Consider the following 15,662-nt stretch of genomic DNA (forward strand, 5'->3'; position numbering starts at 1 on the left):
AAAATAATAGCAAACGAAGCAACTGACAGAGAATTAATCTCAAAAATATGCAAGCAGCTCATGCAGCTCAACACTAGAAAAATGAATAACCCAATCAAAAATTGGGCCAAAGAAATAAACAGACATTTCTCCAAAGACAACCTACAGATGGCTAACACACACATGAAAAGATATTCAATATCACTCATTATCAAAGAAATGTAAATCAAAACCACAATGAGGTACCATTTCACGCCAGTCAGAATGGCTGTTATCCAAAAGTGTACAAGCAATAAATGCTGGAGAGGGTGTGGAGAAAAGGGAGCCCTCTTACACTGTTGGTGGGAATGCAAACTAGTCCAGCCACTATGGAGAACAGTGTGGAGATTCCTTAAAAAACTGGAAATACAAGTGCCATATGACCCAGCAATTCCACTGCTGGGCATACACACCAAGGAAACCAGAACTGAAAGAGACGTGTACCTCAGTGTTCATCACAGCACTGTTTACAATCGCAGCCAGGACATGGAAGCAACCTAGATGTCCATCAGCAGACGAATGGTTAAGAAAGTTGTGGTACGCACACAGAATGGAATATTAGTCAGCTCTTAAAAAGAATGTATTTGAATCAGTTCTAATGATGTGGATGAAACTGGAGCTTACTATACGGAGTGAAGTAAGTCAGAAAGAAAAAGACCAAAACAGTATATTAACGCATATATATGTAATTTAGAAAGATGGTAATGATGCTATATGCAAGACAGCAAAAGAGACGCAGATGTATAGAACTGTCTTTTGGACTCTGTGGCAGAAGGCGAGGGTGGGATGATTTGAGATAATAGCACTGAAACATGTATATTACCATATGTGAGATAGATCACCAGTCCAATTGAGATGCATGAAACAGGGCACTCAAAGCCAGTGCACTGGGACAACCCTGAGGGTTAGGATGGGGAGGAAGGTGGGAGGGGGGTTCAGGATGGGGGACACATGTACACCCATGGCGGATTCATGTCAATGTATGGCAAAACCACTACAATGTTGTAAAGTAATTAGCCTCCAACTAAAATAAATAAATTTTTTAAAAAAGAACAAAAATGAGCTTTGAAGTTAGGCCTGAAGACTGACTTTGCTAATCTTTTAGTTGTATAACCTTGAGCAAGTGGAACAACTTCTCTGAATCCCAGTTTTACCATCAGTGAAAAATGTGCTAACATGACCTGACCCACAGCTAAGTATTAAATAAGTCAACATATAGGAGAGTGCCTTCCAAAATCCTAAAATGCGGGACAACCGAAAAATATATGGAAAGCTTCAAAAAAGGTTTCAACCAGTTCAGGAAAAGTAGCTCATGGATGGGTTATCGTAGAAAGTTTGGTGTTTCAAGGCACTTTCCTACTCAGCTGTCTTTCAAAACTTTAATGCCAAGTGTTGGAAACAAAAAAGTTACATGGGCAATAGATCTAAGGCTTCCCCAAACTTGACAGGGCCATCTACAACCATAAACTCTTATACTGCAGTCACCTCCCTCTCCCAGGGAAAAAGATTAAAGTATGCCAAAAATAATGTACATAAGGTAATAGAAACAAAAAAGGACTGCAGTTTCAAAGAAAGATAGTAACTTTGTCCTTACCTACTCCTCAGAAATATATGCTTTGCTTGTTTAATTATTTTTTCCAGAAGCCCTTCACTTGACTGTATTGAATTAATTTCATTTTTATCAAAAGCTTGAGGACCAGAAAGTCTCATTCTCTTGTGGCCGAAAGGTGCACTTGCTGGATGTGGCATCATAATGGAACTCAATGTCTGTTTATGAAACTGTAACAAGAACAGCCATTTTCAACAACCAGTACCCACATATTAACTACACAATGTTTGATCAAATCATGGCTCACAGTTTGGAAACATGAAAGTAATGGATTGCAGGCACATATAAAGGTAGTCTAGGCACACAGATAACATGTTAACATCTACTGCTGCCAAGTCACTTCAGTCATGTCTGACTCTGTGCGATCCCACAGACGGCAGCCCACCAGGCTCCCCCGTCCCTGGGATTCTCCAGGCAAGAACACTGGAGTGGGTTGCCATTTCCTTCTCCAATGCGTGAAAGTGAAGTCGCTCAGTCGTGTCCGACTCTTAGCGACTCCATGGACTGCACCCCCCGAGGCTCCTCCGCCCATGGGATTTTCCAGGCAAGAGTACTGGAGTGGGGTGCCATTGCCTTCTCCTAACATCTGCTGCTGCTGCTGCTAAGTCGCATCAGTCGTGTCCGACTCTGTGCGACCCCATAAACGGCAGCCCACCAGGCTCCCCTGTCCCTGGGATTCTCCAGGCAAGAACGCTGGAGTGGGTTGCCATTTCCTTCTCCAATGCATGAAAGTAAAAAGTGAAAGTGAAGTTGCTCAGTCGTTTCTGACTCTTAGTGACCCCATGGACTGCAGCCTACCGGGCTCCTCCATCCATTGGATTTTCCAGGCAAGAGTACTGGAGTGGGGTGCCATTGCCTTCTCCTAACATATACTAGGCTAAATGTGTTGGTAAAGAAAAGGGTCTCTCTCCAGCTGTCGTTGGTTTTTATGTTAAAACTTTTATAAAAAACAAAAATAAATATTCTTCAGTAAGTCCCATTGACAGAACACATGCAATCAGTAGATAGTTATTCTACTATATCCTGGATTAGAGGTTCTAAAACCTGGGTACAATAGAACGCCTTAGGAATATAAAAAAACACTGATCCTTGCACCATCACAGACCAGATCTGGGGGTGAGACATGGGCAGCTGGAATATACATTCCTATTAAAAGAGTCTCAGGACAGTTCTAAATGACCTGTAAGTAGAATGCATCCTGAAATAATTCAAGTAATCCTGTTCACAGGCACTGGCAAGACATTTTCCGATTACCCAATCAGAATCAACCTTTAGCATGCGTTTCTTACACCTCTCTATAAAACTTGCAGTAGAATAGAAGCCATGCTTGGCCACAGAGACTATATTCATAGCCTCTGTGTTCCCTGAGCCCATAACAAGATCTTTCACAGCACTACTAGTGAATGTCATTGCTTTATGAATAATGAGGACTCAGCAGTGAGAAGGTTGTGTACTTTCACTGCTGTACGTACACTTACCACAATGCAAAGAAAACATTTACTCCATTACCTCTCTAATCAGTAGATGCAAATTATGCTCTAGAACATAAAGATGGTCCTCTGGACTTTGCTTCTCGGTAGCAGATTTTGGGGATTTCTTATCATTTGAAGAATGGCACAAAGAAATAGATAACTGCAAGCCTATTTATAAAAATAAGCAGGACAGACATAAATAACTTATAATATGGAAAAGCACAAACTATTTTCATTAAGTATTACCACAGCCCATTTTCAAAAAATACATTCTGAACTCAAAGAGGAGGCTTTTGTGATTAACATTTTTACACCGAAATGACTACCCATGAATATGATAAACTACCATGTATTCAATTTCTATTGACTTACAATGTGGCTGCTGACCTTCAGCTATGGCTAAAGACAGGTGAACAGAAACTGTAATTTGTTACTTCTAGATTTTAAATTTAAAAATAAAAGAGTTAATAACTGGTATTACTGACTAGAAGACCTTCCCTGTTCCCATGAGAATCAGGATGAAATTTTTCACTCCAGAAACCCATTCTCTTAACAAAATCTAAGATACTCAGAATTTATGTAAAAAAACAAGTGGAGCTAATTAAAAATTGATCTCTTGTTAAATCTAACTGCTTCTGAAAAATATTTTAAATCCAATTTCCACAAATTTAGGATATTATGGATATTTTATTAAGCATTTTCTAAATAGAAACAGTAACTGAAAAAGATACATGACCCCAATGTTCACAGAAGTAGTATACACAATTGCCAAGGTATGGAAGCAACAGATGAGTGGATAAAAAAGATGCAGTATGTATAAATACAATAAAGTACTTACTCAGTCATAAACAATGACATTTTGTCATATGCAACAATATGAATAGACTTAGAGAGTATTATGCTAAATGAAATTAGAGAAAGACAAATGCTGCATGGTATCACTTACAAATGGATTCTAAAAAATAAAACAAATTAGTGAATATAACAAAAAAGAAACAGACACACAGACACAGAGAACAAACTACTGGTTACTAGTGGGGAGAGGGAAGCAGGGAAGGGCACATAGGGGCAGAGGATTAAGAACACACAGAAGACCTTAAAGGACACATCAAATGGTAAAACTACTTGTGATTATCAATGAGTTTTTTGCTTCTTGTATTTTTTCTGGTTTCCTATTATGTACATCTTAACTTTTAAGAAATAAATGTTATTTTTAAAACTTTTAAAAGAAAGTAAAAACTATGTATAAAATAAGTTACAAGGATCTTTATTTTATAACTATAAATGGAATACAACTTTTAAAGATTGTAAATCACTGTTGTATACCTGAAACTTATACATCAACTATACCTCAATAAAAAATTAAAATTTTTTTTAAATTAAGCATTTTCTAATTGACATCTCATCTAGATAATAAGAGGACCTTAGGAAATCTTCTACAAATAGTGTTGGCATAGACACCTCAAAGCAACCATTACCTAATAACAGGTTTGCTAGGGCAAACTTTAACAGGTATTGTTTAAAGCCAGGAGTGACACCACTGAGGACACAGAACAGTCAGCAGTGCAGACTGGGCTGCACACTTCGCTGGCTGTTACGGCTGTTATTAGAGGCTGTACACTACTTCTCTGCTGTTACCATTCCTTCAACACACCCAAACTGCTACCCTCTTTGTCCTGGCCCCCAAATCACAAAGTTTTAATTATCACTCAAAAGGGTAGGCTGCACTTACTTGGGAAGGGCTGAGAGATAATCTGATTTTTCACCACAATGTGAGGGATCTGTGATTTAATTTGAACAGCTTCCCGGGAGAGCTGTGCAAAAATTTCTTTACATAAGAGAACATTCTGTGCTGCTTCTAATTTTGTCTGCCAATGTGGGGAACCTGAAAGACAGGGAACATGCATATATAGTAATTACCTAATTGTTATTACTTTTTTAAGATTTGTGTGGCACTAGGTCTTCATTGCAGCTCTTGGGCCTAGCTACCCTACAGCATGTGGGATCCTAGTACCCTGACCAGGGATCAAATCTGTGTTCCCAAACACTGAACCACCAGGGAAGTCCCTTAATTATCTATCTTAGGCATTAACTAGCTTAAATGATGATCAACATACAACAAAAATTCAGAAAAGTATGTATTACAGCATACCCCTTCCAAAATATAGAATTTTTTACTTCTTCTACACATAGAAAACTGGTAAATAAGTTCAACCTTTCAAAAATGACTACACAGGAATTCCTTCGTGATCCTGTCATGAGGATTCTGCACCCTCACTGCTGAGGGCCTGTGTTCAATTCCTGGTCAAAGAACTAAAATTCCACAAGGTGCATGGTGTGGAGAAAAAACAAAAGGACTGCACAGCTATTCACTAATAACTGATTCAGTTCAGTTCAGTCGCTCAGTCGTGTCCGACTCTTTGCGACCCCAAGAATCGCAGCACGCCAGGCCTCCCTGTCCATCACCAACTCCCAGAGTTCACTCAGATTCATGTCCGTTGAGTCAGTGATGTCATCCAGCCATCTCATCCTCTGTCGTCCCCTTCTCTTCCTGCCCCTAATCCCTCCCAGCATCAAAGTCTTTTCCAATGAGTCAACTCTTCACATGAGGTGGCCAAGGTACTGGAGTTTCAGCTTTAGCACCATTCCTTCCAAAGAAATCTCAGGGTTGATCTCCTTCAGAATGGACTGGTTGGATCTCCTTGCAGTCCAAGGGACTCTCAAGAGTCTTCTCCAACACCACAGTTCAAAAGCATCGATTCTTCGGCGCTCAGCCTTCTTCACAGTTCAACTCTCACATCCATACATGACTACTGGAAAAACCATAGCCTTGACTAGACGGACCTTAGTCGGCCAAGTAATGTCTCTGCTTTTGAATATGCTTAGATAGTATTGGTCATAATTGATTAACAAATTATAATAAAAATTATTATAAAAAATAATTGATTAACAAATTATAAAGTCATATTTCCAATTGCTCTTATTTAAAGTACCTATTTTTCCTAACTATATTTACTTTTAGTCAGGGCAGACAAGACCAGAGTTAGAGAACAGAACTATACCTGGTTTGGATTTAGGCAAAGGTCGTTTGAAGAGGTTAACTGTGCCGAGGTCACCTATGTCTGGAGCCTGTTTTTGAATTGAAACCTATGTGAAAATAATAACACAAAAATATGTTAGCTAAGTAGCTTCTGGGCTATTAATAAGAAATTAATTGAAAAATACTCAGACAAATACCCTGATATATGCAGACCCTTCTAAATCACTAGGAATCTGGACATCAAGGGGACAGTAATCTTCAGGTATCTTCTTGTCTAGATCAATATCTGTATTCTTTATTACTTCAAATGTACCATGATGGGGAAACAGAGACCCTAATGGGATATTAAAAACAGGAAAATCAAAACAGTTAACATGTTTATTCAACAGAAATTACTGAGTATATAATAATATCTCACCTACATATCGTGACGTATACATTAAGTTCCCACCAAAAATATGTGTTTCAGGGGAGTGGGGAGGAAGAGGCATGGTAAACAAAAGAAAGGAAGCAGGAGAAAACAGCTATTTACCTTAAAAAAAAAAAAATGTCTCAGTCTAATGGTGTCATTATAAGGACTCCACAGGCTATCCAAACTGTTTTATTCCAATGGAGTTTTGATAAAATGAATATAATTCTAGACTAGATATATATATATATCTATATTCACAGTAATATAAGTAATATAATCTACTTACACATATTTAAACTTTGGAGGCTAAACACTTCTGGGGCTCAGCCTCTGTAATAAGGTTGAGATTGAAGGATTCTGAATTCAACAAGAGGACAAAAAGATAGCATATACACCACTTTTTGTCAACCAACTCCTAGACTTTATGTGACGTCTTTGTATGTAGCGCGTAAGTTTAAGATAGCTGCCCTGGGCTGCTGAATTACCTGAGGCGGGCGTAGATGAATGTAACTGCTGCTCAAGATTTTCTTGCAATTAAAAACAGAATTTAATCAAATCCTCTTATAACAGAAGTAACCGTTTTAGCTAAAGTTCTTATGCATAATTATTTGTTGAGAAGAGCTTACAATGTCCAGAGCCAGAAAAGTACTGCTTCTATAAACTATCTATTAAAATGTAAAAATGTCTTTGTCATCTTAATTCATCTTTTGATGGAACTTTACCATTAGAACTCAAAATTTTCCAATTCACATCATATTAAGGCATGCAGGTCCTTGAGTTAACCACTTCAAATTATATTCCTTTAATTTGAAGATACTCATGGCTTGCTCTGGAAAATGAATCCTTTTCAAATATCACTCCACTACTGTTATCTCAGTGATAACAGCCAGGGCTCCTTCCTTTTTATTATCCCTTGACACTCAAGAGCTTTTACCCCATTGAGCTGTGAACCTTATAAACTTTTACTGTATAGCTCCTCTGAATATAGTTCGGCAGCTGAAAGACATTGCCACAATTGCTTTGAGAAACCTGCTATTACATATTATAGCTCAGCAACAAAGAATTTATACCAGAAGATGTGAAGTCAAAACATCCAACTTTGTTATATACTCCAACAAAATATATTCCTTACGTTAGGGTTGCAGCCCTGGCTGAATGGGAAAAAAGGTGAAGTGTTTTCACCATTATATCTCTTTACCCAGGAGTTAAAAACAGCTTACCAGACTTAAGCAAGAAAAACAGAATAAGAAAGAATAGAAATGTTTCTTTTTTTCTTTTATGCTCAGTGTTTAAGGGATTGATCAAAGTCCCCAACTGAGGAATCCAGTCCCGCCTCCTATTTCTGACTAAAACGTCAATTATGGTTCAGGGTGTGTTCGCACATAAACTCTATCTCTGAACTTTCTGTTAAATAAACCTAAAATTTTTTTCAGATTATATATAGCTGACTTCCCAGGTGGCACCAGTGGTAAAGAACCTGCCTGCCAATGCAGGAGACGCAGGAAATGCAGATTCGATCCCTGGGTCAGGAAGATCCCCTGGAGTAAGAAATGGCAACCCATTCCAATATCCTTGCCTGGAAAATTTCATGGACAGAGGAGCCTGGTGGGCTATATAGTCCTTGGGGTTGCAAAGAGTCAGACACTGAACCTATACACACATATAAGGCTATGATGAGAATAATTTGAGTTTTTTCAGGCTTATGTGTACAGAAATTAAAACTTCAAAATGTAACATGTAATTGAGAATATTATTATAAAAAATAAACATTTATAGTTTTTAACAAACTACTGTTAAAAAGCAGAGTTTTTTTAACAGTTATCTATACCTGCACTTCTGTAGCTCAGATCTCCAAGAATTTTATCTCCAACTTTTCTAAGCTTCCAGTGTTGCCTCAATCTCAAAAGCTCAGAGTTGAAGTCTCTTTGTAGCTTATTTTCTTGGTTTTCAGTGACTGATTTTGTCAGTCTCTCTGCCCCCTTCAGTAGGATCTGTGCTGCTCCAGCAAGTGACTTCTTTTTAGATATTAACTGCAACGTCTGAGGATTCTATCAGAAACAATCCAGAAGTGTAGGGCTGTATTATTTTTAAATGATTTTTTTAAATGATACATTTCCTCAATAATAAAATACCTAATCAAGGGAAAATTAAAAAAGAAAAGCAAGGAGAAGGGAGAAAAGCACATAATGTTGAAAAGAATAATAACCTTAACCCATTTCTTTGGTCACTTGATAACAGACTTATGCTAAACTAAAACACTACACCATCAGAACTTAACACTGCATAAACCTGGCCCAGCCTAGGTTAGGTTCCCCTCTCTGCACTGCCATTCCTCTCTTTATGTATGGCACTCTCCATATCACCCACAAGAACACCCTTTCAAAGCACGCATTTATACTTCAAAGAAAAGTCTATAATTGGAAAACTGATGAGAAATCAAAACCTATGTATTATATGTACATACATAAATATCCATAGTCACTATCAATCCACGCACTATCAATTCCAAAAAGCCAAGTTTAGTAGAAGTTTTCTGGCTGCATAAGAATCAAAATAATAAAGGTTCATAAAGATGTCACAATTTCTGATCACATTACAGAACCTAATTTTGTGTTTTTGGAGAGCTTACGACAGTCTTTAAAACTTCATGTGGACTTCATTTTGCATCTAAGGAAAAGGAAACAACAGACACACAGCCTAAAAGATGGTATTGAGACTTAATAAAATGGCACCATTATTCAATCAAAGCCCACAAATACCTGTTTTGGAGGAAGTGCATCCTGAGAGACAGGATCAAGAGTCATAAATTTTTTATCCCTAACAATACTGAGAACATCATAGAGAACACACATCTCTGTCAGGGCACTTCTCAAATTGTTCCTCACTGAATCCCAAGGCCAAAGGGAGGGTTGAAATTTCACCAATCCTAAAAAGTGAAAGAAAAAAATAAATACCCAGATATTAGTTATAAAAAACTCAGAGATTCAAAAGTACTAAAAAAGAAAAAAAGTACTAAAAGAAGAAATAACGAATTCTATTTCAAATTGTTCCCTTTTATCCCATTCACTCCACCCTTTCTAGGATCTTTGTTAACATTTAAGTTGGCATTCCTACAATGGCAAAACAAATGTAGTTTCTAATTTCCTAAGTTAAATCTAACATTACAGCATGATAGTAGGCATTCAAATCTTTTAAAATCTAAGCAAGCCTTCTTAATAACCTTTTTTTCTTCCAGCTTTTAAAACCTTAAGAATTAATCGTTGAGAATTTTCAATACATAGAAAAATACAAAACTACAAATGACCTATAATGGCAGCATTCTGATAGTAAACACTATCCTCTTCCAATCTCTTAATCACTTTTAGGAATTAAATTTCACGTATAGATCCTCACCATAGAGTTCAAACAACAGAAATACAGAGTAAAAAGTGAAAGTTTTCCTCTATTCCCCACCCTTAATTCTCTCTCCTCCTGAGAGGCAATCACTAATAACTGTTGGGGTATCCTCATCCAAATTTTTTTTAATGTATTTATATACATATACCCCCAATTTCCCATTACTTGCTTCCCCTGCCCCTCAATATGTCCTAAAGACACCTTCACATCAGAATATAGATCTACTTCATTCTTTTAACACTATAAGATATTCTGGAGCATGCACTGTGTTCTCAATCGCTCAGGCGGGTCTGAAGCATAGACATACAGTAAATTCAAGAATTCTCTGGCAGTCCAGTGGTTAGGACTCTACTGTTCCTCTGCAGGGGACCCAGCTTTGATCCCTGGTAGGGGAACTAGAAGGCAATGGCACCCCACTCCAGCACTCTTGTCTGGAAAATCCCATGGACGGAGGAGCCTGGTAGGCTGTAGCCCATGGGGTCGCCAAGAGTCAGACAAGACTGAGCAACTTCACTTTCACTTTTCACTTTCATGCACTGGAGAAGGAAATGGCAACCCACTCCAGTGTTCTTGCCTGGAGAGTCCCAGTGACAGTGGAACCTGGTGGGCTGCCGTCTATGGGGTCGCGCAGAGTCGGACACAATTGAAGCGGCTTAGCAGCAGCAGCAGGGAAACTAAGATCCCTGCAAGCTGGGCGATGTGGCCAAAAATAATAATTGAACAATGTGCAATAAGTTTAACTATTTCTGTGTGATGGGCACATAGACTGGTTCCAACAATGCCAGTTTGGGCCTATTTTTTCAATGAACTGTCTTCTTTTCAGTTTGAAGGGACTCTGAATATCAGGGATATTAACCATTTGTGTGTCATATGTGTTGTATATACTTTCCCCAGCCTGTCATTTTTTACTTTGTCTGTGGCATCTTTTTCCATTACTATTTTTAAATTTTATGCAATTAATACACCTATCTTTTCTTTCATAAGGTCTGTTTCCTATCTTGCTTAAGAAGGTCTCTCCTGGGATTTCCCTGGTGGGCCAATAGCTAAGACTCTGTATTTCCAATGCAGGGGGCTTGGGTTTGATCCCTAGTCAGGGAACTAAATCCCACATACAACTAAGATCCAGCCCAGCTAAAAAAGTAAATAAACATTAGCAGGGGTGGGGGAGAGAAAAAGGTCTTTCCTAGTGCCAAAGTGACATGATTATAACTTCTTCCAATAATTTACCTTATTCTCTTCATCTTCATTTCAATCCTTGTGGAAATATTTCTGTGTGAGTTCTGACGCAGTATTTACCAAATGGATCCCTAATTGTCCTAACACAGCTGGCTTGAAATGCTATCTTTGAATTCCGATTTACACAGTGTCTGTTCACATAACTAAATCAAGAACTGCTAGATTTTTTTTATTTTCGACAATAAGAATCCAAAACCACTCATACTTTTTCTATAACTAACTAGTTTTATTTTCCCTATAATCCATTTACTATATATATATATATATATATAGCATCCAGCGTGATCTTCTGTAAACAAAATCATCTGTCTACTTGAAATCTTTCAAAAGCTTTCAGCTGTCCTTCTAATAAAAGCCAAACACTTACCCTGGCTGACTGGATCTACGTGATTTGGCCTCTGCCTACCTCCTAGGACTTATCACATCCTCCTGTCAATATAATCTCCTCTCAGTAGGAGTTAGTAACATCATGCATCTTGCACATGGAAACGAAGTGATTAGTTCAAAGTCACGGCAGAACCGAGACGCGAACTCGAGGGCTCCTAACCAGGTTACCACATTAGGGATGCTACCTGTATGCAGCTCAGGAAGCAAGTTAGAACTGGGCATAGAACAGCAGACTGGTTCCAAATAGGAAAAGGAATATGTCAAGGCTGTATAGTGTCACCCTGCTTATTTAACTTATATGCAGAATACATCATGAGAAACGCTGGGCTGGAGGAAGCAGAAGCTGGAATCAAGATTGCCAGGAGAAATATCAATAACCTCAGATATGCAGATGACACCACCCTTATGGCAGAAAGTGAAGAAGAACTAAAGCGCCTCTTGATAAAAGTGAAAGAGGAGTGAAAAAGCTGGCTTACAGCTCAACATTCAGAAAACTAAGACTATGGCATCCAGTCCCATCACTTCATGGCAAATAGATGGGGAAACAGTGGAAACAATGGCTGACTTAATTTTTCTGGGCTCCGAAATCACAGCAGATGGTGATTGCAGCCATGAAATTAAAAGACACTTACTCCTTGGAAGGAAAGTTATGACCAACTTAGACAGCATATTAAAAAGCACAGACATTACTTCGCCAACAAACGTCCGTCTAGTCAAGGCTATGGTTTTTCCAGTGGTCATGTATGGATGTGAGAGTTGGATCTATTAAGAAAGCTGAGTGCCAAAGAACTGATGCTTTTGAACTGTGGTGTTGGAGAAGACTCTTGAGAGTCCCTTGGACTGCAAGGAGATCCAGCCAGTCCACCCTAAAGAAAGGAGATCAGTCCTGGGTGTTCATTGGAAGGACTGATGTTGAAGCTGAAACTCCAATACTTTGGCCACCTGATGCAGAGAACTGACTCATTTGAAGGAAAGATTGAGGGCAGGAGGAGAAGGGGACAAGAGAGGATGAGATGGCTGGATGACATCACGGACTCGATGGACATGGGTTTGGGTGGACTCCGGGAGTTGGTGATGGACAGGGAGGCCTGGCGTGCTGCGATTCATGGGGTCGCAAAGAGTCAGACACTATTGAGCAACTGAACTGAACTGAAAACCCAAACACTCCCCTAGCGACAAGGTCTCACACGCTGTCTCTCAAGGAAACCTGCGCAGAAACGAGGACTGAGAGGCGAGCAGCGCCCAAAAGTGTCCGGACGCCGCCGCCCCACGCGGCCATGTCCACGGCGCCTCACCGGGTGCGCCCGCGGCCTCACCTTCCTCGTCGTCCTGGTCAGCACTGGACCCCGCGCCCGCCCAATCCTGCGCGTCGCCCTCGGCGCCCGCTGCCTCCTCCTCCTCGGAGCCGGAGCCCTGGCTGAAGTCGATCCGCTGGGCCAGGCGCGCCAGGTTCTGAGACATGGACAGAGGCTGCAGGTACGTCTCGGTGCCATCCAGGCCCACCTCCTGGACCTGCTTCTCGCAGGCCGACTCGATGCTGATCCGCACAGCGCGCACCCCAGACATGCTGGCGGCGTCGGCTCGGCGCCCGCACCGGGCTACAACCGAGGGAGGGAGTGGGAGTGCTTCAGGGCACCCAGGACCACGGCGCAGCGGAAGCGCCGGAGGAGACTCAGCGCGGCTCCAGGTCCGGAAACAAAGGCCACACTGGACGCTTTCCCACAATGCACCGCAGGCCCCGGCCCTCGCCCCGGCCCTGCTCGCAGTCTCGCGGGAGGAAAGCGGCCGGCGCGGGGCCCACACTTCCGGCCGCGCGCCTGGGTTAAATCCCGCTGCGGCGCGCGGAAGAGCTTCTCGGGCTGTGAAAGGCGTGGCCGGCCGCGGGCAGGCGGGATCCCTGCGGTCTTCCTCCGTTTTAACTGTTGCTTGTTGGAAAGAGATGGAGGAAGGCAGGAAGAAGTCGGCCGAAAACGGATAGGGAAAAGGAGATGAATGGGTCCCTGCATCTTAGCAACGAGAGGCCCTCCGAGAGTGCGGAGATGTGAGGAGAAACGACGAATCTGAAGACTTGTATAATCTCATCAGACAAGTCTAAAGAGTTATAAAATAAGGGCGTAGTTTGAGGAAAACAATGAATTGTGTTTAAAGCACAGTTATAAAATTTATAAAATTATACTGCATAATCTAAACTCTAGGATGGCAACAATCTCAGGCATGTAATATACGCATAATATTAATTTCATGCCTGACTGAAAGTAATATGTGTACGGTTCACAAGCAGTGATGTAACTTAAGTCTCCGAGTTCCTAGGAAAGTATCTCATCAGTAGTATTTCCACTGGGAATTATGAAGGGGCACAAGGAATTCTTTTGTTACAAAACTATTTAAAGGAATTATGTATATCATTTATCACGGCCTTTCCAAGTTTTGTGCTAAGTTTAAGTGTTTTACGTTTTAAAATTTTCTAAGGTCCTTAGGAAAATACGGTTGCCATGGTATCAGTCTGCCTAAGCAATACATGTGTGTGTTGGGGGGGTTCTGTGAATTTTCAAGTGAAAGTAAAAGTGAAGTCGCTCAGTCGTGTCCGACTCTGCCACCCCATGGACTGTAGCCTATCAGGCTCCTCCCTCCATGGGATTTTGCAGGCAAGAGTGCTGGAGTAGATTGCCATTTCCGGGAGGAACCTATTTTTGCAAGCTCAACTGATATTGCTGGACAATCATGTTTGATAATTACTGTGCTTACTGTTTATACGTAAGTTTGTAAAAGGTTTTAATACCTTGTTTCAAAATTTGATTAATATTTATCATGGAGTCTATTTGTGCCAGTAACTGTGCTAAGTGTGCTAAGCATATTTTTCATTTAATCTTTATAAGGTGCTCATACTTCTGCAGTTTGCCTGGGGCAACTGCTGTCTCAGCTGGACTGGACCTGAGGATCCCTTGATCTAGGCTGGGCTCAGCTGGTTGATTCTGTTAGGGGAAGCACACTGATTGAAACTGCCCACCGTGGCCAGGCGCACCATAGTAACCATTTGCATGAGTTGTTTTAGGACAGGAGGTCCTGCTAAGGAACAGGGAACTAATAAGCCACCACCAATAGGAAAAGTTCGAGAAAGGTCAAAAGGAGACGTCACATGTCCAACCATCTCCCAGAATCCTCCTCTCTGGCATCCATCTTGGCTGAACAAGGTGTGCACCACCAGGAAAGACTCTGAATCAGAATGGTTGGCCAAGGACAACCCAGAAATTAATCCCACCACCATAAAACCCGAGACTGCAAGCCATGTGGCAGAGCTGTTCTCCTGGGTTCCCTTACCCTACTGCTCTCCACCCGGGTGCCCTTTCCCAATAAAATCTCTTGCTTTGTCAGCACGTGTGTCTCCTCGGACAATTCATTTCTGAGTGTTAGGCCAGTTTCAGGCCCTGGAAAGGATCCCCATTCCTGCAACAGTTCTAACTCCAGTTATAGATCTACAGATTACTCGGAAGCGTTTGTGCCATATGTCTTTTATTGTACTAGCAAGCTGGTCAGGATATGTTCTTTTCATGGAAATGGTAGCAATACAAGATCTAAGCCTTGCTTCCATTATATATCTAAAATCCACGAGTACTATGGCCAAAGCCAAAAGTCAAGGATGGGAGAGGACTTATATTCAGCCTTTTTAGTTGCAGAACCTGAAGACTTACAGAGAAAAGGGTGTGGATAATGGGAGGAGCAGGACCAACAACCTATCACATATGGAAAATAATACAGTTGCACCCTTATGTCAAATCCTAAATAAAAATAAATTCCAAATGGATTAATGAGTTAAGTGTGAAAAATGGTGAAGTCTTGGAACTTCCCTGGTGAAAGTGAAGTTGCTCAGTCGAGTCCGACTCTTTGCCACCCCATGGACTGTAGGCCACCAGGCTCCTGCGTCCATGGAATTTCCCAGGCAAGAACACTGGAGTGGGTTGCCATTTCCTTCTCCAGGAGATCTTCTCAATCCAGGGATTGAACCCGCATCTCCCGCGTTGCAGGCAGAGGCTTTAACTTCTGAGCCACCAGGAAAGCCCACTTCCCTGGTAGTGCAATGCTTTAGAATCCTCC

General features: G+C 40.9%; 1 protein-coding gene across 3 annotated transcripts in view; it reads right to left on the reverse strand.

Moving 5' to 3' along the window:
- MED17 (mediator complex subunit 17) overlaps window positions 1–13,305 on the reverse strand; it is a 32,429-nt gene extending 19,124 nt beyond the window's left edge. For 2 of the 3 annotated variants that reach the window (XR_001917504.1, XM_018043372.1), the window contains exons 1-8: window positions 12,887–13,302; window positions 9,311–9,477; window positions 8,380–8,599; window positions 6,337–6,473; window positions 6,162–6,246; window positions 4,832–4,984; window positions 3,137–3,267; window positions 1,613–1,797 (exon numbers count right to left, since the gene is read on the reverse strand). Coding sequence is in view for 2 of the 3 variants with exons in the window: in XM_018043372.1 (XP_017898861.1) it covers window positions 1,613–1,797; window positions 3,137–3,267; window positions 4,832–4,984; window positions 6,162–6,246; window positions 6,337–6,473; window positions 8,380–8,599; window positions 9,311–9,477; window positions 12,887–13,136 (1,328 nt within the window). In the remaining variant the exon portion in view is untranslated. Of the gene's footprint in view, window positions 1–1,612; window positions 1,798–3,136; window positions 3,268–4,831; window positions 4,985–6,161; window positions 6,247–6,336; window positions 6,474–8,379; window positions 8,600–9,310; window positions 9,478–12,886 lie in introns of all 3 variants that reach the window. The other variant, XM_018043371.1, reaches the window with a different exon arrangement.

Source organism: Capra hircus, chromosome 29 (assembly GCF_001704415.2).
Source record: "Capra hircus breed San Clemente chromosome 29, ASM170441v1, whole genome shotgun sequence".
Lineage (NCBI taxonomy): Eukaryota > Metazoa > Chordata > Mammalia > Artiodactyla > Bovidae > Capra > Capra hircus.